This window comes from Nipponia nippon, unplaced genomic scaffold, assembly GCF_047370975.1.
Source record: "Nipponia nippon isolate SJK-2023a ecotype South Korea unplaced genomic scaffold, ASM4737097v1 scaffold_4, whole genome shotgun sequence".
NCBI lineage: Eukaryota > Metazoa > Chordata > Aves > Pelecaniformes > Threskiornithidae > Nipponia > Nipponia nippon.
In genome coordinates this window covers 9488035-9511945 of record NW_028262358.1, presented here as the reverse complement: position 1 = coordinate 9511945, position 23911 = coordinate 9488035, and the positions used below count along the sequence as shown (strand labels likewise).

At 40.6% G+C, this 23911-nt stretch overlaps 1 protein-coding gene across 2 annotated transcripts; it reads right to left on the bottom strand.

Annotated features, from left to right (window-relative positions):
* C1D (C1D nuclear receptor corepressor) lies at positions 1-14673 on the bottom strand. Of its 2 annotated transcripts, XM_087776755.1 has the most exons (6): positions 14534-14667; positions 7514-7562; positions 5373-5519; positions 3967-4033; positions 3441-3496; positions 1-557 (listed from the first exon to the last, which is right to left on the bottom strand). In XM_087776755.1, exons 3-6 carry the CDS (start codon positions 5517-5519, stop codon positions 381-383), a joined length of 447 nt encoding a protein of 148 aa, XP_087632881.1. In that variant the 5' UTR covers positions 7514-7562; positions 14534-14667; the 3' UTR covers positions 1-380. The 2 variants fall into 2 exon arrangements, with proteins under 2 accessions (XP_087632881.1, XP_009470411.1); XM_009472136.2 differs by lacking the exon at positions 7514-7562 and having other exon boundaries at positions 14534-14673.
* Positions 14674-23911: the final 9238 nt, after the last annotated feature.

Here is a 23911-nt window from a genome sequence, read left to right as displayed (position 1 = left end):
TATTGTTTGAGACGTTTTAATATTCAGGAGATTAAGTACATATAAAAAAGTGTCATTCATTCAGCAGTAAAAAAAAGGAATTCTTAGGCATTATCAGCAAAACATCATTAGTATCTATTACAAGCAAGCGTATGTCAGGTCATCATTATTTGAATAATGAAATGCTACTTCTCTCGCATCAAATAGCACTTTCAGATACACATATAATGCGATTACCTCAGTGACAAGTGTTCTGGACAAAATACAATCCTGTAAAATTCTTAAGTATAACTTAATTGAGATGTTGCTATACAGCACCCCTGCAAGATGCATACAATATGCAAAACAAAATTTGAAATAAGTTCTAGGTGTCTCTAATTTATATAAGGGGAAACAAAAATTTAGTCCATCTTTCTCTTTTTTCCTTTAGCGGGAGTTTTGGAGGTATGTTCATTTTCAGCATTTGGTTCCCAAAGTGCGTTTCTTACAAATCTAGAAGCAGCTCCTTTATCGAGTTTGGATGCCTTTTTCTTGTCTGCTATTTCTTTGACCTTGTTCATGTATGTTCTTATTCTCTCCTAGGGAAAAAAAAAAAAAAAAAGGAAAAGTATATTTCACACCATTCTCCCAAGATTGCTGCTAAAATAAAATCAATGCATAGAAGCTCTCCACCGTGTGCATTTCTATAACTATAATACCTAGAAAAATAGCATAATTTAAATATATATACCAGGCTCTTTGCAAACTTTAGGCTTCCCCTTTAGTGGATTTTCCATCACAGGTACCTACCATACTAATATTTGCATGATATCCACCATCATAGCAACATGAAGTCCTACAGAGGTGAAGACTCTGCATCTAATTTACAGTGAGACGAGAACGGGTCTTGCAAGCGAAGTTAGAAAACAAAATACTGAACTCAGTTTGGAGTTTGGCCTACATAAAGATGGCAAAACAATATTTAGATATTTTACATATTAATTATACTGACTACTGTCTACAAAAAAAAAAGAAAGAAAATTCAGCATGTCCAAGCAAAGCCAAAAAGCATCTTAATTTTACACAAAATCAAAGATGTTATGAGCATTACACATGCAACTACACACAAGTCTTGTGGTTAAGATCCTGAAATGGTCAAGGGGGCTTATCAGTGAACCTATTTAAGGCAGCCTGATGAATTTCCAGCTGTACCAGAGGCTCCTTTTATGACCATAGATAACAAAAAAAGCCTTTTTCCACTGCCATTCCATAAAGCAAGGGAGTACTTTCTTGCCATGTTAGCCTACCAAGTCATTTGGTGTCTAGAGCTTTTTCTGAACAAAGCATGGCTTGGATTCAGCCCCACCTAAGTATACCCTCCCAGCTTAACAATCTCATTTATGTGCCTGTTCATCCTCATCTACTTCTGCAATCAATAAAGGAAATTACTTTGAGAGGGTAACTAAACCCCTCTAAGATGGGAATCACCCTCTGTTAAGTGCCTGCTTCTCTTCACTGACTAGACAGGACACTGACAGTAATTCTGTAAAACATGTAAAAGTTTGGTTGATAGATTTCATGTCTACATATTTAGCCTAATATGGCCTTCAACTCTAGGGCTTTTAGGTGTTACTGTCATACAAACAACAAACAACAGTGACATATATACACACATATATATATATATAGTGCTCTACCTGATACCCAAATGATAAATGTGGATTAACAGAACATTTATGGATACTGCTAACTAAATACGTGTTGATATTATGTAACCCACACATTTCTCACACAGCCATTGACAGCTTTTTGAATCTGGAACAAAAGTTAGGAGACCTACGCTACTGAACTGATTTTCAGTTCTTCAGTGACCATTATAAACAACTTTTGTCAAAAAGTTGGCCACTCTTTCCATATCAAAAAACATAGCTTTAATGAGGAGAGCTTTACAGGGTCTGAAATCATGATAGACTGTAATATTTCTTTGGTGACTGAGATGGCTAATGAGAACAAATGGCAAACCTACATGTATCAATATGGGAAAAAGGAGCTGACAAATGTCAATGTGACAAAAGAAATGAACTCTGATAGCCTGAATATGAGTTTTATTAATACAGTTTGAATCCTCGTGTATTGCCTGTATGTACACAAGGAGAGCAATTCTAAAAACAAAACAATCGTGACAAAGTCTTTTTTTATTCGCTTTCCGCATGAATAAGAACAACACAATGTTCTTGGAAGGAAGGAATGTGCATTCAGTCACCTTGATACTTGTAAAAGGCAAAGAGAACTGGATAAGAATCTAGCCTATGATAATTCACTCATTCTTCAGAGTTAAAACGACTGGCAATTGTGAAGTAAAATACCAGCATAAAACATCCACAGCAGAAGAGATAAAATTTATTTTTTAGTATCGCTAAATTAACACAATATTCAGACGCTATTTAATATAGGAGGAACAAGAAACTGACTGAAAGATCATGAAATATTAACTGATCCATTTTTTAATATGATACAGTCTAGACTACTGAAAACCTCACAAAATTAAAAATAGAAGTATTCTTGTTATTCGGACTAGCTTTCCACATTTTTCAGTCCTATCTTCCGTTCCACTGGTTATGTAAGGATTACATTTAAGCTAAGTATTTTACAATTGCTCAGATTTAATATTTTCATTTATACAGGAATTAAAATGGGTAGCTATAAGTTTTGATTTCTATTTTTTCTTCAGGCTAAATGATTTGATTTTTTAAGTCAGCAGAATTTTCAAGATAGCCGGCCTTCTATACTGTAGTCAGGCATCTAAATGGAATATAAAGACAAACCCAAAAGATTTATTATAGGTTGTAAATATGTCACTAATGCAGAATTACTGGACAATACACATACAACTGGTGCCAAAAAAGCTTTTAGCTTTGTTGCTGAACTGGATTCTTTACTGCTGAGAAAATGAATTAATGGAGGACTTGGAAGGGGGAGGGGGGCTCTTTCCCGTCTTCACTAGTAAATCAACCACACTGTAGAGTCATACAAAAGTAAGAAAAGGCAGCCTCAGAGATTAACGTGATTCCAAGTATTTATAAGAAAAAAATGCCGTACTGGAAGTTATAAATTATTATCAGACATGTAACATTTTTCCATTTAACAGAAACAAGTGAAAAGCTGCTCTGTTCAGAATCCAATTCTCAAACAAAGGTGGAGAAAAGATAAGATGACACCATTCATCTTCTTGTTCTTTTCTAATTTCAGCAGACTTTACAACTTTGATTTAAACAGTACTGTTTGGAACTAAAAATATGACTTTCTTAATTTAGAGAGCCGAGCAGGGCATACGAACAGTTATGTAACACCACGTAGCATATGCATGCTATTATGGCAACATAGCAATTTTAAGCATAGATACAAACATTTTTTTACTTCTATATGAGTTAACTGTCCTGGGTAAGTTAGATATTGCAGTGCATGCAGTGTAAGAATCTTACCAGTTCTTGTTTCACTGGATGTTCCTTTGGATTGATTCCCTGAGTAGCCAAGTATACTACAAGAAAAAAACATGGGTTTTTTGAAACTGAAGGCTGTCATGACTGAGGACCCAATCCATCAGTCACATAGGAAAACTGTAGTGTCCACGTAAAACCATTAATAAGAATTGGAGTTAACTGTGTTGTTAAGTATCTGACAAACTATTATCATCAAATATTGCAGCTAAAAAAAAAAAACCTAACATGGTTAAACTTTCTGTCTTTTAAAAGGACAGAAAAGGTTGCCATGAAAAAACAGAAAGAAACATCCTCATGCACGTACAAAGTCAGCTTTTGTAAATATCAACTTTTGATTTGGAGTTTCAACATCATTTATCCTATGGATGGCAATAATTTGGGTCCTCGGGGTAATTACAAGTTTCTAATTATTTGGGTATGAAAGATGGTTATTTAATGTTTGCAGCTGTCTAGAAGGCGTTCAAATGGCAATCATAAGTACTACTTTTTCTTCCTAACACATACTTACCCCAGAACATTGAATTCAACGTGTACACCGAAACCAAATCCATCTTTGCTTGCTCAAGAGGCTCTAACTAGAATGGAAAAAAAAACACCCACATTTTTAAGCAAGATGTGCACAGATTTTAGTAATATGTACATTTTATAATTGTGAATGCATTCATTAAAAAATACATACTGAATGAGCACATTTTTGCAGCACAAGTTCACTGAGACCATGTCTATGCCTATTTCCATGCCATCACAGAACCATTCTCTCCTCTGCAAGTATTCATGTCATTTTCCCAGTCTGATGTCAAATGCCACAGTCCCATATAGCCAAAAGCACAAAAATCTCTTGACACGTGGCTCTCAGACTACCGTTCCCATAGTCAGAAATAAGTCTCTATTTTTCCACACTAACTTAATTCAAAATAGTTGTTGCTATGAATGGAAGAAAAAAAAAAAAACTCTTAGGATTTCTGAAGCTCAAGTATGACTATAGTATACTGCAGACAATCAATGAACATTAACACTACACATGGTACACTGTGTGTTCAACACATGCTGGAATACTTAGGTCTGTAAAGCAAAGGAAGAATAAAGGTAATGAGGGGTTTTTTTCCATCGACTGTCAAAGTCAATTTATTATTTTAGTCCTATAGGATTTCCAGAAACTCTGATAACATCATTGTACAGCTCGCTAGTTCTAACATGGATACTGTCAAAAGATCCGTGTTGTCAAGACTGTTTTCTTCATAATTTATTTGTGTTAGAAATCCTCAGAGGATAAAGAAGTTCCCTCATGTGCTGGCTTTTTCTTGCCCTAAAGAAAGAAATTACATGTTAAGCTTTAAATGTTAAAAGATAGAGAGGCTTGTATGAAGTCTTCAGGCAGTACCTTGCCCTGAAAAAAACCCCACATTTTACAGACTTGTGCTTATAACATCGCTAGAGGAGACAGCTCAGTTTTTCAAGCACCAGGTTCTGCAAGTCTAGACTTCCAGAATCAGATCAATTCTCACTGCTGCCAGTTCACCTTTACATCCTTCTGGGTATACAAAGTTCCATTAAGTTTGTTGTGAAAACGTCTCAGAAAAAAAAAGTGAATGACCTCTCCATTATGAAAGAGCACTCAGCATGCACTTTAAGGAAGGTTGGGAATAAGCTAGAATGTCCTCTACCTAAATGACTCACTGGTAGGATCATCACTTTTCAGCTTGGAAGAGCATATATTTCATTGTTTAGTTTGTAAGACCGTCTGGATATCTCAGAAATGTAAGAACTTCAAATATTAGTTATCAAGGGTAGGAAGTGTCGTATTTGTTATTTCTCTGTGCAGTGGCTAGCCTAACAGACCCTTTCAGTTCAGCTGGGGTTCCCAGGTATTCTTGTATTAATAACAAAAAGGTTGTCAAAAGGAAGATTATTTACCTTTTGGAGAAGCTCACTCCTGGAAACTGACATCATTGTCTTCAGCATCTCATCTACAGAACCAAGAGATTTTTCAAATGCTGCAAGATAATCATGAATTTCAGTGGGATATTCTTCCGTATTAATACCATCTTCTGACATATCCATCTGGAAAGAGGAAACAAAACTAATAATTCTTTTCATTAAGTCCCTACAGAGTCAAAAGACTATATTTTACAATACAAAGCATTAGCATTCATTCATTAAACATTGTAAGAAATGCCTACTTCTGAAGAGTTCTAGCAGGTAATGTCAATAGTGCCACAGTTAAAGGTCCTATAATTTCAGAGGTATCTCCTAATTGCTGTGCAAAATGGCATGAAGGAGCATTACAAATGACATGACTGTAGTACCTATTCTTGTAACAGTCCCAAACCAGTATTTAGCTTTTATGGTCTGTGATAGAAAGAAATTATTTGCTTGTTTAAAAGGAGTGCTCTATCAATCACAGCATATAAAGAGCTACACCAAGCAACAGGCAGGATGCTAAAAAAAAAAACCAAAAAACAAAACAAAACAACAAAAAAAAGCAAACACAAAAAACCAAAACAAAGCAGGGATATGGCTTCAGCCTGTCTTAAGAACAGACATTACTTCAGCTTTAAAGCAGTTATGCAGCACCAGTTATGTCAGGGTCAGTTACATCTTCCAATGCTAAATTTAGGAGTTGGTCCAAGAAATTCTTCTTATGAACCCTTTATCCAGTTTTCTGAATTCTCTGTGGGGTATTACAATCTGCGATATAACTAACAAAGCTGAGTTGATTTGGGGATTTCAAAATACTCTGGAAATCTTGTAGATGCATCTACGCACAGCAACCGTGAGATAAGCAAAGACGTGAAAAATCCCAAAGCACTCCTTTTTTGATCCCAGCATTCAGAGTAACATGGCACGGCTACTGCCAAGCTGTCTGGCTGTGGGCTTACAATCGGTATCTTTAATTCCTCTGAAATCATAAATCACATATTCTCTTGGGGAGTTACTTAAAGCTATGTTACTTTCTACAACTTCTACTGATTGAGCAACAATGTTTTGAACATTATAAGGAAAGAGAGGAAGACATATATAATTTTCCTGCCCATTTCGTAAGCTGCATCAAGAACAGTGGGAGCACCTGGATCACTGCAGTCCTTCCTACTTAGGATCAGCGTGATAAACCCACTACCCAGCCGCTGAGTACAGAGGGCAGGAACATAAGTTGGAGAAACTGCACTTCGAAAATTTGATCTATGCACACCAAGCCACACAGCCAGTGCAAACAGCAAGGAAACAGCAAACAGCTGTCACATCACTGGAGTTTGTTTTAGATAAAGATTTGATCTATCCCTTTTCCTGGCAAGAGAGCGGTATGTGTGAGAGAGGTTTCTTTTTATTTATATTGTCTCCTGGAGGTCAAACAGGAGGAAGATTGGGAGGAAAAGCAGTGTAGAGCTACTCAAGCTTGTCTGCAGCTCCAGTTTTAACCAAGCCAGTGTGATTCCAGAAATATGATCAGTCAGTTAACAAGCCCAGTTTCCTTGCTGTTGTTTGCATAGTTTAGAATTATAATCCTACTCAGCTGCATGGCTTTTCATCCTGGTCAGAGCTGTTTTTCAGACTGAGTACAGAATCACAACGCTAACCATGGCACATTGAAGGTCCCCTCCTACCCCAGCATGTAACTTGCTCATGTAAATACTGTTTCACTCAGCTGCACCAGACCTAAGCAAGAAAGCCGAGCTGGACCTACAAGATGCCGCCCACAGAAAGGCAAAATACCAATACAATTATTTCTACTATTTACGATAGTATTGTTTGTGTTTTGTTCTGTCCTGGCCACCTGCATTATAATCACCCTTGTTAGGTTGATTAAAAGAGTCCAGAAACACTGTTGTTAACTTTTAGTCATATAATACAGCACAAAAAATACTCAAAGCTACAGAAGAAACTAGATTTTCCCAGCTGTTAATACAGTTAAGCCTGGTTAGAAGGTATCTGTCAGTACACATTTACACATACAGAGAGAGAGGTGTAATCCAATCCAACAATCATCTACAGAGTTTACCATCACTACAATACTTAATCTACTATGGTCTTAATTTGATGGACATGCATGAACGTACCGATAAATTCCAACTTTTCTCTCTTTATCAGGGCATCCAGCACCAGCAACTGCAGAAAAAAAAAAAAAAAAACACCTCCTGTAGCAGGAATATGTTACCAATCAAAACTAATTCGAGCTCTTTTACAGCAGTTGCAAGGATAAACAGTCCCTAGAGCATGTGTGATATTCTTTCCAATATCCCAAGCTAGACCTAAAGAATGAGACAGAGAATAGCAAGATAGAAGGAAAGGTAACAGATACAGTCCAAAATGTATTTTGCTATGATTGCTGTCTCATGATCCAGAAAGAATTAAGTTTGTCCTTGTATCACGAAGTATTTACTTGGCACCGTCAATTAGCAAGGAAAGGGAAAAAAAATGCATCAGCCTTCAATGGAACAAGGCTGCACATTAGCCTGTGTACAGTACCCTTCATTGATAAGTCCGCTCCTTCTGCCCAGGGAGGGGGAAGAATTTGTTGAACTTGTGTTCTCTGTTCATTTCAACAGGAACTAGCGAGTTCCTACTCCTGCTGCTTAGGGACCTCTCTCTTTTCATTAGACTGTTGGTTCAGCATTACTAATCTCTAAGCAGGATATGTTACAGTGTTGGCACATGCCAACAGTAAGGCAGCAGTCAACAGCCTAAAATAGTTTTGGTAACATTAAATCAACAAGAGCAAACTTACACTACATTAGAAAACGTGTACACTGGAAACTCCACAAAATTGTTTCTGCCAAAATCAACACACACACTGCACAGTCACACCTGCAGAATGACAAAGCCAAGGATGGGAGGAACTAAGACCACATCAGTGATTCTCTAAACATACCTAAAGGCTATACTGCCCTCAATAGTTATGTTTCAGTTATTAAACCACAACCAAAAATTTCCTCACAGTTTTAAAAGTGTTGCTCTATATATTCGGAACAAGCAGAAATTTAATTCAGTTCCTGAAGTCGATGTTTAATACACAGGTTTTCTCTGTTGGATTTGCTGACTTTCAACCACATTTTATTTGGCACAGAGATTCCGCTTAAAAAAATTAGGGACAATACAAATATTCAGATAAGAGAAGTTATGAAAATACTTGCTGGGTAAGCACGTGAATAATGGGAAAGTCTAAGGGAAAAAAGGATAAGACAGCATTTTCATTATCAAGTTATAATACTTGGATGCAGAACACATAATCTGTTGTGCATGATGATAATACTTTATGAGATCTTTAATTTTGAGAATGCAAGGGAAAGTTCACAACCCATAAACATAAAATAGAAAAGGCCTACTTTGATTAAGGACACTGAGGCAAACAAATAGTGATGAAAAATGTGGTATGACTTCATAACATCATTCTACCAGAAACAACTTTCCCTTTTAACCCTCAGCTCAAAAACTGCCGTGTAGTTTTTGGGAAAACACCATGAAAGAAAAATATATTTGAGGAAGAAAAGAACTTGAAATCACAAAAGTAAACCATTTTCATGAGAAAAGTTACTCATTGCATTTAAGTCTGATCAAAAATTGTCTTATGAGTTTCCACAGGTGGAAAATTTCTGAATATTCTGAAATTTCTGAAAAAATCTGAATAAATTCTTATTTATTCAGAAACATGACTATATTTATGTAAACTTCTGCTTAGAAAACAAGGAACACCCTCTCTCCAGTCAACATAGTATAAATCAGAGCAAGTAATACACTCAACCTGCAAAAAGGGCAGGGAGGGAAATATCGGACATTATGAACCACAGAAGAGACACAAATATGAAAAGGAGAAAGCAAGAGAAAATATATCATCTTTTGCAGACTGTATATAAAAGACTAAACAGGTGACAATCAGAAGCAGTTTGCTCTAGTGCCAATGTGGCTATTGATCTAAGATCCAACTGATCCAACAGTTAAATGCTGTATTAAGGAAGTTTAAATAAAAACAAACAAAATACAGATGATTATGGACAATACAACTAGCAAAATCATCCATCTTCACATTTATCTTTCAGGAGAATGAAAAGAAGAACTCTGCAGACTCCTTTCAAGTAAAGCACACCCATGAATGGCACACAAAGGTAAGAAGCAGAAAGAGGGAAACTGCAGACAATTTGCAGGTGGCTTTTATGAATAATCTTTGAATATATCTAGTGTTTTAACACAAGCCTTAGAAAGTAATTGCCAGCTGGCATAAAAAGCAAAACCAAACCGCCCTTTCTGCTCACCCCCACAGCAAAACTCTTATCTGTCATACTGAAAGACAAAAAACTCTTAATTAGGTCCTGGGTACCTCTATGAGAGGTTTTGCTGAAGATGCATGGCGAAAGTAATGGAAGCTACACACATATATCAACGTGGCAGTAGGAAACCCCGAAAGATAGAATTAAAAAATGCTCAGTGTCATGCACATGGTTTTTAACTGGAATTAAAACTGCCAAGTTCAGGATAAAAATGGGGTATTTCAAATATTTTGTAACACGCAAACAGAAGACACAAAAGTAATTTAGCATCCTTCATTCTGCTAATATTGCAACTCACTTCACACTTCATGTTAATTCTTAACCTATTTCTTAAGCACTAGAAAGCCTCATCTTCATACTGAGCTCAGATTTTTTTTTTCCCCAGATTATTCATCTAACAAAAATCAGATTAGACTTTCCTCCTTTTCATGGATATTTACAGATTATTTAAAGAAAACCAAAACAAACCCCAAACTTTTTGGTCAGGTCATATAAAAATGCTCTCAAATTCAAAACAAATGCATTAGCAACATCAATATGACAAACCATCTCCTACAAACTGACACTGTCCTCCCTCGTGAGTTCTGACACAACCTGCAGTGAATGTACTGATGTGCAAGCACAGCAGAGATGTCCCTTCTGCCCTAACACTGTAGTTCACTGCTGTGGCTATGGGATAACAGAGCAACAAGGAACAAGCATCTTAAATTTAAAGCTACCAGAGATCATGACTAAGTTCTCTGATCACAAACCTCTTTTGGGCAGAGAAATCCACTTTATTCCATGTTTGCAAAGCTCTAAGTACAATGATAGGCTCTAATCTGTGACGGAGATTTCTCAGCATTATTGCTGCATAATAAATAATTAGTTGCCCGCTAGTCATCACTGTGTCCACAGATCTGTTTTGCTACTAATGCCTTTCAAGCCAGCTCGGGGCAGCTGGAGAGCACATCTAGTACAATTAGTCAGAGCGCTCTTGCAACGCCAACTCACAATCTTGTTTGCAAGAAAGATTTCCATTGCAAAAGTAATTATGCCTACCATGAAATACCAAGTATGCACCAATGGGCTTATCTTGATCCCCTTAAAAATATCCCAACTCAAGCCACAGTAGTTATCCAATGCACTCTTTGCACTATAGTACAAACGGGCAACAGCCAAGCAATCATTTTTAACCCTGCCTGCAAAGCTAGGGTCCAGTCAGCATCCCAGCGTGCAACGAACCCTACAAAACAGCTCACAGCCATCAGGCTCTTGCTGATGCCACTGAGATAAAGCCTCTTCAGCCTCAGAGGATTGGCAAAGTTTATTCTGATCTGTCTTAAAAGAAGATTAAAATTTAAAGGGAAGGAATAATATTTTTGAGGCTCACTTACACTGCAGCCCATGGGGAATATCACGTGAGAAAACAGGTATCTCAGCTTGGCTTGAACAACCCATATTCACTGCAGCCCCATCTATATCCACACAAACCAACTTTGATGTAAACCTTCAACTCAATCCGCATGATTCATAAAACATTTTTATTCTCTGTAATCAGCTGTCCTAGTTCCACATCTTTGATGACATAGTTGTTTCCTCTTCTGAACAAATCCAATATACTCTGGCTCTTGTTCAGCTCCAACCTGTCAGCACACCCTTCAGTAAGTACAATGATAAAACCAGCTTTCTTTAGTTATGTCCAGAACACTTCTTAGTGAGAGGTTTTCATAAAAGCTCTCACGCTCAGACTATGCTACCACAGCTCAGTTCAAGACTGGGGTTTTAAAGCGATGTTAAATTTGTACGTCTAAACTGGTCTTTAAAACATACACTCTTGGTTGCACTGAACCTAGCAAGAACTTCTCGTACAGCAAAATACTGTCTCCTTGCATAAAACAGTTTACACATCATCAGAGTGGATGAAGCTCAGTATGTCTGTATTCCAGTGGGTTTTTGTTTGTGACAGCAATCAATACCGAATACTTCTGTCCTACCAAATTTGCAGCGAACAGGAAATAACCTCCCTCCAGTCTATAGCTCCTGTATGCTCTAAACCGTGGAGTTTACTACCCCTTCTAAAATTTGCTGCCACTCTCCACTGGTATCAGCACCATGAATATACACTATTAAAGCCAAAGAGTTTTTTAATCCTTTTAAACTGCTGACCTCCTTTGTTTCCTTTAGCCACTAGTTCCACAATGCATGAAAAAGTACTTCTTTTTATCAGAATTCAATTTCCTGTATTTACACTTCATGCAGTACCTTTCTCTACTGTTTAGAAAAGTGACTCCAATCTGGTTTTGGCTGTTCATTATTTGACTGTGCTAACAAGACTCTGATCAACTATATAGAAGCATATTTACCCATTTTTTGGTTGAACATAATGCAGTAACTGTGGGATGTTGTGTTCTAAGCATCAATCTTATTGATTCAGGAGAAAAACAGGGAAAATCTTTTCCGCCTCTCTACTAAATAGAATTTAACAGCTGATAACCTGACAAAAAGGAGACCAACTACTATGAGCAAAGAAAAGGGATGAGCAAAATCACAGAAGTGAGGGAGTAATAAGGAAAACTCATTTGGGGACATGGAGTTTTCACAGGGATTGAAATAGATGAAATAAAACATTGTAGGATGGAGAAGAGAGGTGCACAGAAGAAAAGGCATGGCAGTAATCACAGCCTGACACAGAAGGGAGAACAACCAACCAGGAGAAGAGAGGAAGATGGGAAAAAGGAACCCAAGCAATTTCCCAGCACAGAAAAATGGAGCTTATACAGAACAGCATGCATGGGGAACACTGCCAGCAGAATGCCTCATAGCAAGCCGGCATGAAGAATGGAGAAAAGCAAATGGTTACAGTGAACAAAGAGAGCTCAGACAAAGGTAATAAAGTCTGTAACCTCAAAGCTTTCATAGTCTGTTATCACATCCCCTTGGCATCATCTCTAAAGTTAACAATATCAACCTTCACTCTCAGTGTTACCCCTCAATCAGTCACGGTTGTTTCTTCTTTCCGTGCTGCCCTTTCCAGCTCTCGTTCTGCAACATCTACCCAGAGCTGTGGTGACCACTACCATTCCAGTGCCCTGTTTATACATTTAAAGCAATTGATGTTTTTCTCAGTTCACCATTACATTCCATGGACATCCTACAAATTTCTACTGCTGCCACTACAAACAAACAATCTTTACTAAATGCTGGCAGTTCATATGAAAAGCAGACCAACTGTGCACAGATGAAGAATTGATTCTAAAAATCTTAAACCACTTCAAAGAGAAATGTGCTTATCAGAAAGGTCTGTGTGATTTCCGCACCGCATTTCTGACAGGAAGCCTAAGGATTCTAACAAGCACTTTCACGTTTGTCATGTTCTGGGGTTAAGTGCTTTCTGATTTCTTTAGCAAGGGTCATACTGCCACAGGATTAGCAATATCCAAGTATTTTAGACTGGAAGTGTTCTTTTATATTTTTAAAACCAAGAAATGTGCCAGACACCTTTCAGTTTTTATTTATTTTACAATCAAGTCTTTCCATTTTTGTTTGTCTCAAAAATGAGGCCTTTTAATTAGCAAGTTTAATTTGCAAGTCAAAGTCCCTTATTAAGTTGCTAGCAGTCAGAACGGTGTGACAAAGCGTAAGGAAGGGGACATCTTCACCTTTGCAGCAACACAAGAGAACCATAACGAGATCTACTTCATTACGAAGTACTTGAGCTTAGTAATTTTAAGTATCACCTGCCTTTCTGTGAAGGGAAAGGAGTGCTGCTGAACTATTTTAACCACGGCCTGTACGTGCAAACTGTATCTTCTCTTTGAAAAAGACACGTTCTTCTTACAACGATTACCAAGTTCTCAAGGCTCCTTAAGTTGCAATGCTATTTTACTGATTTTTAATAGGAACGTAACCGTTTACTGCCTACAGTACAACCTTCCTAGGTACAACCATCCTCAAGGCACGACACCAACTGGAAAGCCTATAGTCCATATTCTCCTTCTCATGGGTAGTTAAACAAGTTACGCGTTAAACTGTGTTTATGCTCACTAAGAGAACCAGTACCGCGCACAACTCGACCCTCGGTTCTGGGAGGTTACGGAGGGTGTCCAGGCATTTGGGACAGTGACCACAGAACAACCGGGACTGTTCAGCACTGGCTTACAGCTACCCTGGAAGCCTCGTTCAGCTCTTCGGCCACGCACGGGCTCCTCCATCACCTGCACACCAGGTGAAGTAGATATGCAGGCAAACTGAGGCTTTCCCAACAGTTTATACCCAAAATCTCTTGTTCTAACACCTCTTTGTGGAAGACGGAACACTTTACGGATCCCTTAGAGCCATGGTAAGATGGGATTTGAGCACCTGACCCGACTTCCCAAACGCACTGGGTCACAGGAGTCCCTAAAGGAGCTGGATGTCCCCCTGAGGACCCCCGCGGGAAGACCCCCTGCTGTGGCACCAGCCTTTCCTGCCAGCCTCGCCTCCGCGTCGCTTCTCACAGACTGAAACCCTAGGGGGTCGAGACACCCCGCTTGTGAACAGCCCCACCACTGGCTCCCCACAACGCCCTCCCCTCTTTTCAAACGCCTCTGGAAAACCCTAAAGCCTGACGGAGCGATCTGACTGCGTGGGTGACAACCCCCACCATAACCGCAGACCCCCCATTTCCCTGGCCCAGGCCCACCGCCGGCCCGGCCCCGAGCCGCACCACCCAGCGGCGGGGAAGGGGGGGGGGGGAGTGGGCGAGCCCATCTCGGGGAGCGGGGGGGGGGGGAGTGCCTGTGCAGTCCCACGCGTGGGGCGAGCACGGGGAGAGGCGGGAGGAGCCGCGCTTACCTCCGGGCAGGCGGCCTGGCCTCGCGCGTGGGGCGGGGGAGAGCGACTAGGGGGCGGGGCCTCCTCCGGCGCGCAGCGGTGACGTCAGTGCCAGGGCCGTTGGGCGCGGCCGTTGCCACACGCGTGTCCGCCATGGGGCGGCTCCCGGGTAGCGTGGGGCGTGTGCTGCGTCACGGCACGTAACCGCTTCGCACACGCCCCTCCCCGTGCTCTGGGTGTTCACCGCCTGTGGCCGGAATATCGGTGACGTGCCAGTGACGGTGATGGCAGCGATTTCCATCTGTAACCAAAAGAACGAGGCCGCTCTTTTAGGGCAGAAAACATGTTTTTCCGCAGCCAGCTCGTTTAGGTGGAGGAGGCAAACAGCCGGCGTGTCTCCGGCTGTTCCCAAACACTTCCAGTTGCTTCCTGGAAAAAGGGAGGCACAAACTGGTGTCAGAGACGGTCCCTTAATGCCAGAGATCCCGCGCTTACACGGAGGCATCCCAGGGGGAGGGCGTCAGTTCCTGACAGGTTGCACATCTTCACCTCATCCTCGAACGAGGGCCGGTTTCCAACATCATTATTGGTTGTAATTTCCACTGTGTTTCTCCTCAAGATTTCAGCAAATCAATCAGGGTTCAAAATGCAGTGGATTAATATTTCCCCACTGCGAGAGCTTGCTGACTGGAAGGTTGTACAAACGCATCTGTGGCTCCCAAAGATAAGATCCGCATTTTACAGATTTACATTCTGACAAACAGTAAAACAGAAGTCCGTATCTGCATCAAAGGTATCGGCATTACTAGCCAAAGAGCTCTTTCGCCTCCTTTCTGTTCACAACCTCGTCAAAGCTTATTGTAACTAAAGTCTGCAGCCTATCCCCTCCAAGGCAGACGGAGATAGGATCACTGGAATCCTTCAGTGTGGTTGAAGAGGGTCTGTTCTCAACTATAGGTTACGCAGAACTGTATGTGGCTGATTAAATCGTGGCTGGTTGCCTGAAGGGAATGTGCCGAGCCGGCTTACTCAGCATCAGGGTTTCTCAAGGAAAGGAAAATCAGGTCCAGTCTGAAGAAGGACGAGGTCAAGGCTGGGGAAAGTGGAAGCGTGTATTCGTAGGGGGAACAGGGCTAGAAGTTTGAGGTCTTATCTAGCTTCAGTGCACTTCTCTGTGCCTTTGATGCAATTTAAAATATTGCAAAAGTGAACTTCCTTTTAATAGGTGGGTTTACATCTAAGTGCTATACTATGTTTATTCTAATTAAATCAGTATGAACTGCAAATGAGAGTCTTTCTTCCTAGCCACAGTTGGAAACGTATCTAAAGATCTTCAGATGGAGTAGTTACTTGTTTACATCTTGTCATCTCCTTTTCCTCCAGGAGATTTAGAGGTTTGGTTTTCAGTTTCAACCAAAAATGCCTGAAAAAGCAATATAATTACATGTTTTTTTAATAACAGAGTATTTATGAAAGCAGCAAACACAGGGATTCTTTAAGAGCCTTTCAGTTTTATGTGGGATGCCCATAAGGATAGTAGAACCACTGGAGTAGGGAATGGTATTCCTACTGTATGCTAATATTTTAGTGTAATAATAAAATGTTTCATTGAATTTTCGTAACCATTTCTTATTTTCAAAAAACACAGCCTTCATTATTTTATCTAGTTCATTTTTACCAATACAACTACAGAATTATGCACCGTAGGTAAAAGGTAATTTAGGAATTGCTTTGTTATAAAATTCAGAAGTGCAACAGTCTGAAGGGTAGCAGAGAAATAGGAACACTTGAACTCCTAAATAAGGTAATACTTTGCACTTCCAGCGTGCCAGGTGTCTACAAGGACCTTAGAACACTTGACATATGTTTGGTTCATTCTTACCTCAGTATTCACGTATCACACGCTGGGAAATAGAGAGGGAAGTTGATTCATAGACTAATTGATTTACCAAACGTTAGGTAGGAAGTTTCTGCCAGAGTCTTCTTGCCTAAACCCAATATTTTCTTTCAATTACAAGATCAAAGGAAAATGCAACACATGCTGATCAATGCTCAGATTCAACCAACTCTGTAGAAGATTGTAACCATGTATATATAGCATTAATGCAGTACAGGTTGGACTCAGAGTATTTCATGACCATACTGTGTGGCTCTTTGTCTCCTTCTAGTGGTTTACATTTGTTATGGATTTGCTACTGACTCCAAACTACTACAGATTTATACTTTTGTTCAGTTAATTGGAGTTCCTATACTGTGTGCCATAGGTCTTGGAATTTCTTGAGGCAGTTCACTCAGAGGATTACTAGGTATATAAGCATTCATTTTCTGCTTAAAATGGCTGTGTTGCTTCTTTGGTTTTCAAGAGCAGAGAGTGAGGAGTTAAGGATTTACATTTATCCCAGCCAAAATCTGATTGAGACATGGCTCATACAAATTCAATTGTTTTATCCTGGGGACACCCTGAAAATATATTATTATTTTATATATGGATATCTATACAAAAATCTATCCAAGAAAAGCTATACTGCCATCCGGTCCTTAATGGAAGCCATTTCATTTGAGAGGCCTATGAATGATTATTGATTTTTCTCTATTGTTCCCAAAACAACAGAAAACAATCCTGAATATTTTCTCCAAAGCAGTCAAGGTGACAGACATCTTTAACATAATCACTCCTTTATTATGATGTATCTCATTCATTGTACATACTATATATCAGCTCCTGTGGAATCAATGTTCTTTGCAGAGCAGACATGGAGGCCAAATCCCGTAGTTTTGACCTCACTGGAAACATTTTGCTGACAGCCTGGGTCATGCAGAGCACCACTGCCTGATGTACAGACCAGCTGTGACAACTCCAGCTCCCAGAAACAATGCCACTGAAAAAGGTTTTGGAGATGTTCATGCAGAAGACAAGATAAATTAAAAAAAAACAACCTCAATTCTTCTGCTGTAAATCTTGTGTGAATACAAGGAAGGATGCTAGAAGCTACTTGTAACAAAAGGGTTAATGAATCATTGGCAGAATAAAAATACAGATGCTAAAATCAGACCAAAAGCAAAAGGTGGTTCTAATAGGCATCTAAAGTCATCCTGAGGGAGAAAATAAAGCAATAGAATTGCTTTATCTGCAGGTCCAGCTGCTTCTGACACTAAATGCTCTTTTTGGCCTTTTAATGTGAGCCTTAACGAGAGCAGCAGAGATACTTCATTAAATAATTCAACCTTTCTAAGTAGATACTTTTATCAGGTGTCCACCACAAGCCCTTTCTATCAATTGCTAGAAAGCCAGCACATCCAAACACAGAGAACATTCCCTTTTATTCTGTCAGTCTCCATTTTAAACCTCTAGAGATTCAGCAACCGTGCTGAAAATGCTAAACCAATGCAGACTTAAATGAGATTAAGTCAGTGAGAATACAGCTATGCTATGTTAAAACTAAACTGACAAATTTTGTGGTACCTCTGGTCAGTCTGTAGCTTGGGTTTAAAATGTATTTGTCTAAACTTGTGCAACGTCACGTTTTAAACTATTTCAAAAGTGAGTTAGTCTGCACCTGGGTAACCTGAGCTGCAGACTGTTTCACGACAGTTCGTGATCTAGCGTGTTTAAAGTTGAGTTATGGCCAAAGTCATTAAAAAGCAGAGTATGAGACGGTACCTTTTAAAATCCCAGGTCAGAGCGAGCAGACCAGTTTGGGAGATGTTAGTATGTGTGGTTCACTTGTGTCTGAAGGGCCTCGGCCACACTGGGCATTTCTGGGATAGGCATTTTGTGATTGCGAGGCCTGTTTCTTTGCAATGTAATCATCTAATGCATTTGCAATCTGATGTGTGGGCAGACCAGCAAGTTACCAGAAGAGGGTGTAGCAGGAGTAAGCTGAAGCATGAACATCCATCTGCACGCCAGTACCTGCCTGCCTGCGTGCACTTGCCACTCAGTGGAAGAGGGGTGAGTATCCAATGTTTCCTCTGGCATATCAGAAGACAAATACTTGCAAAAGGACAGTTACAGGCAGCTGTCTGGCTCAATGGCATGTTTATGGTAATTTACGTCTCTGCCTGTATTCTACAGAGACCAGATACATGCCAGGAGCAGGAAGGCGGGGCAGGAATAGAGAGTGTACAGTGATTTATTGCAAGGCGGGTGGTGAGTCCAGGAAGAGAGCCCAAGATATCTGGCTGCCAGGTTTGTGCCCCAGCCACTAGATAGGGTAAGAAGGGGAACAGAGTCTTGAGGGTAACCCACAGGGATGTCTCACATCTTCATGAATTAAAAAAACTGTAGCAGTGACACTTAGGACAGTGGAAAAGAAGTGTAACCTCCAAAATTTTCCATGTTGTGACACAGTTTGCTGGACTTGGGGACAGCGTATGTGGCAGCCTAAGCCTAGGTGAACTTAGACTCACCTTTCAGTTCTGGAAATTTCTTTTTTCTACACTCAAATTAAATTAGAATGACTTTAAACCTACTAAACACAGAGTCTTTTCCTTTTTGAAAACATAACATTTCTAATCAAAATACAGATGTAAAAGTACATGGAAAGAAGGAAACTGAGCTTGATGTAACTTTGTTTTAGGGAGGAAAAAGAATATAATTCAATAAGACTAGCTTAAACCCTCTGATTAAAGCTTTTTTAACATAACAGATAAGGAGGATGAGATCTGCACTGAGATAAAGATAGTTAGTACAGATCAAAAGAGCTTGTGTTCATGCCAACTAGATTAAATGACAGGATGTGGTGAAGTGCCGGGTACCATATCTGGTTACTTTACATACAAAGCTTTATTCGCTGAATGTAGATATATCAATTAGGTTATATGCATTTATATATGGAAACTGTAGAAATAAATTGAAAGCAATCTACCATGTGTAGAGTATTTGTTCTGATATTGTTCTAAGATTGCATTTCTTCCAATTAGTATGTAAAGCTGTAATTTTTTATAGCTGTCTCTCTCGCTAAGACTGTGGAAGTAAATTGTATTAGAAATTGAGGTTTATTTCTAAATGCATTAGCATTCCACCATTCTCACTTGTTAGCTTCCGTGCATAAATTCAATAAGCCATATGTTTTATACTCCAATGTCATTTTAGCAGGAGGCCTAGGACAACTTTAGGAGTAAATTAAACTTAGGACCCAAATTGCAGTTGTCATTTTAAAGGGGGGTTTTATGTTTATTTATCTGCCCATGGCCCCTGAGGAGGCAGGATACAGGACTGGAAAGCTCTTTGGTCTAACCCAGTGTGGCTGCTCTTATGTTTCTCATACGCTCTGCAAGAGCAGGATGTGGGAGGAAGGGAATCTGAATGTCAGGAAGAGAAAACACTGCCGGATATGAAGATGCCACAGGCCCGTGCCACTGCACGCTTCTGCAAGGCAGCAGGAAGGGGCTGTCCCCCACATCTGCTGAACAGGCCACAAAGTCCTGCGCCATCGAGCTATGCGAGAAAGAAACATGAAGGAGAGATTCTGTCATCTCTGCAGGAAGATTGATGATTCAGAAAATGAAAGGTTTAGCATGGGATGCAACTGAACTGAACAGATTTCATTAGCTGCACCTACCTTTTATTGTTATTTTTCATTGTTGCTCCAGCACCGCCTAGAAGCCTAAGCCTCATGGTGCTCCAAGCTGGAAATACTCATAAGAAGATTGTCTCTGTCTCAGAAATCTTAAACAATAAGCAAAAGACAAAAGATGAAAAGAGTAGAAGGAAAAAGCCATTAGTACACAGAGGGCATCACTAGCGTTGGATTATTTCTGGGAGAAAGATGCAGCATGGGCTGGAGCAACATCCCAGCGTAATCAGAGCCAGAAACAGCTACACCTGCAGTAGAAAAGGTGCATGGTTCCATTATGCTCTGTGACACAGGGAAGGGGGCAAGAGGGTGCAGCTCCCTTAGCCCTCCCAGCAAATCCACAAATAAGAACAACTTAAGGCTTTGCTCCACATGTAGCCATTCACAGCATTTCTGTGCTAATGGAAATGTTCGCACAAAAAAATCAGGTCCTCAATATTTTATGGAACACAAATATTGCCAGTGGTGGGTTTTAAAGTAAGCAGCCTCTGCCTGTAAGAGAAGGAACTGGAAGCAGCTGGGACTTGGAGACTTAACCAGTAATTTACTTGAAAGAAAGAGCAGTTTCAACTGCTAGACTGTAACAGTCAGTCTAACAGCGGGCAACTGATACAATGCAATCTGGTAAACAGGCTGAGCTACTGTTTCTGAATCGCTGCCACACAAAAAGGTCCCATGCGGTTTTGATTGCTGCGCAGGTCTGTGGGCCTTACTGCGATTCTGCAACCCACGCGTCCTCTGGCTTCAGAGAACATCTTAAATGTTTCATAACCTTAAAATCCCAAGCAACCTAGGAGAGCTTGCCTGTTTGTTTTATTTATGTTGCTGATGGGCTTTTCATAGCGATGAAAAACAGCTTCACTGCCATGCTTAAGAAGGTCAGGGTGTAATGTTCTGATCAGGAAATACCCTGAGAGGCTGGCAACCTTGGGTGGCCTCTTGCGCATTGACAAGAGAGGAAGAAGCCACCGGCCTGGGAAGGGAACCCCAGTCTGGCCATTCTGCACAGGCTGGTTTTACTGCCATGCTCAATAGAGGAGGGAACTTACAGGTGCCTCCACATGGTTCTGCAGCTCAGCTCTCTTTGCACATCCCCAGACATGGTGAGGGTGACTAAAGATTTACTAACATTGTGGAGGCAGGGAGTACAGGCAGGAGGGAAGGAGATCTCTTGGAAGTAGAGAAAACTGGAGCAGACATATCTGTCCCAGAGGCTGTAGCTGTACTACTAAGCTGAACAGTGACAGGCTTGTTCTGTGGCTCAGAAACTAATTGGCATAGCTTGTGACCATACTGTTACATTGAGCTGGTCTCCAAAGCAGGGCAGCCACATGCGGGCTACCTATTGGGAACAGCTCCTGCTCATGCTACAGTCCCGAATCATGCCAGCAAATTATTGGGCCAGTTGCTAGTTGGCCCAGGTCAACTAGTTAAGAGTGTAACGCTGAAGAGTATTATAGGGAAGAGAGATTCTGCTATGATCCCCTTTGCTGCAGGGTCCTGAAAAATTTCTCTGTCTCTTCGCTGGCAATTGCCTTATTGGTGGCTGAGGAGGAGGAGAGCCAGAGCATGGGGCAGCTACTCACTGCCCTTGAGACCATAGATACTCTTGCAGCCATCAAGCAACACTGACCCACTTCCAGTGTCCTCTGTGGACAATGCTGTGCAACTGCAAGGGCAGGCTGTGCGGCAAGAAGCAGATCCTCCCAAAAAGGCCAGCAAGGAATGAAAACCTTTTACGGCCAAGGCTAGAACTGGCCACGTCACCAAGTAGCTCTGGCCTAGTTCCACAGAAGTCCCATCTGGTCTTTCCTCTGGGCTGAACCTGCACTGCCACAGGCAGTCCCGTAGCACTGCACGCACACTGCACGCAAAAGGATTCAGCTCTCAGCTCCTGCCTGAGTTAACAGCTGCCCTTGCCTAGAGTACTGGAACTTGTGTTTCCTACTGCAAAACATCTTGCATGCACAGAAGCTTTAAATACACTCTAGATATTCAGACTGCGATCTGGAGATTCTTTGAGGAGTGGGCAGTTGTTCTGTTCAGAGTGCCTACTACTGAAAATACAGCAGTAACAGCATCAGGAGCAAGAAAATGCAGGCTTAATAATTGAAAAAAAGTAGTAAATCAACGTATTTTCTGGCAGTTTGTTGATACCAACTTTACAGTTAGACAACTTTGTTAATACAGTCATGAATACGCAGGCCACACATTAGTAGCTTCTTACTTATAAATCGGTCAGCTTAGCCAAACCGTCCCTATTTGCTAACGAATATATTTGAGGGCAATAATTTAGAATTAATAATTCAGACAAACTGAACTGTATTGGCAAGCTGTATCTGAAGTTATCACTGGAGGACAGATCTCTTTTTTCCACGCAATTCCCCATCTTCCTTTTGTGCACCAATTCCACGACATCCCTAAAAGCATCAGTGGTTGCGAAGGGGCAAGGGCACGTGCACTTCCAAACGTTAGTATATGCTGTGCACCTCGCAGGTTTACCATTTATTCCCTGCTTCAACTCTGCCCTTCAGAGTTACAGTTGCTACCTTGGGTGGCACAAGCAATAAGTAATTATAAACTAATGCAGTTCACACATGAGCCGTTCTAACTTCATTGGGTAAATTCTCAAATGCTGGCATGCTACTTAACTTTTTCCTGTCTTCTGTCATGGCTCTTTTGTTGCTGATTCTGGTTTTGGATGCCTTCTAGATCACAGCTGAACTTTGGAAAATCAGAGACAATAGGTGACGCTTCACCCACCTTGACAGCGCACTGTATTGTAGCTTCCCATACACAGTTATAACTTGCCTTACTTTGCTTAAAATTCAATCCAAGTCATGGCTAAACTGTAAATATTTTTTTTTGTGATGAAAACTATATACTGTAGGCCAAATATAGACTACCTGCACAGAAATCTTGGAGGCCTGTAATCTCCAGGGACCTGTACAAATGGTGAAAGTCAAAGTAACTATACTGATGTGAAAGAAAAAACCCTGATTTGTAATAGCTGGGGATTTGGGCAACACCTGCTAAAAAAAAAAACAAACAAACAAAAAACAACCAACCAAACAAAAAACCCCAACTGTGTGACACATACCTATGTTCTGGCTGCAGTCATGGCCATAAACAGATTTTTCTCTTCCACGAGCATACAGGGGCAGTTTGCACAGGAAACAAGCGATGGCTGCCAAGCAGATATACTTGTTAAATGTGGTCACTCGCGGTAGAGCCATCAAACTCGGTAGCACATTCCATTCCCTGGCCCTGGGCGAGGCAGGGGTTTTCCAGAGTGCTCCTCGGTGCTGTGTCAGAGAGGATTTGGCCCTGTGCATTTCATCTCTGATGCATGATGATTTTATTTAGAACACACTTTAGTTCTTCAGCCTCCAGGCTGCAGAGGCAAGGTACCAGTCTTCAGCAAGGGGGGGAAGGACTATAACTAGAGCAGGCTAGGCTGCCACAGGCAGCTTTTGGTCTGCTTCAGTTTCTTGTTTAGCCTGGGAGAAGCAGGAATACAGTCTGCTGCGGAGGTATAGCACAGTACAGGCACAGCAACAGCTCTTCTCTCCAGCCAGTAACTATCTTTCATTTTTTAGGTGCACAGATACAGCCACTTACCTTTCCTGAACAAGGACAGCACTCCCATTCATCTATACCTCCCTCCAGCTCTCTTAGCTTTCTGCAAACTCTTGCCATGCAAACCGTCATGTATTTTCATGAAACCAAGCTACTCGTGAGGGAAATGCATTCCTTCCTTTTCAAAGCAACATATAAAATGAATCCCAAATTTAAGTACCCAGAGGTAACACACATTTCA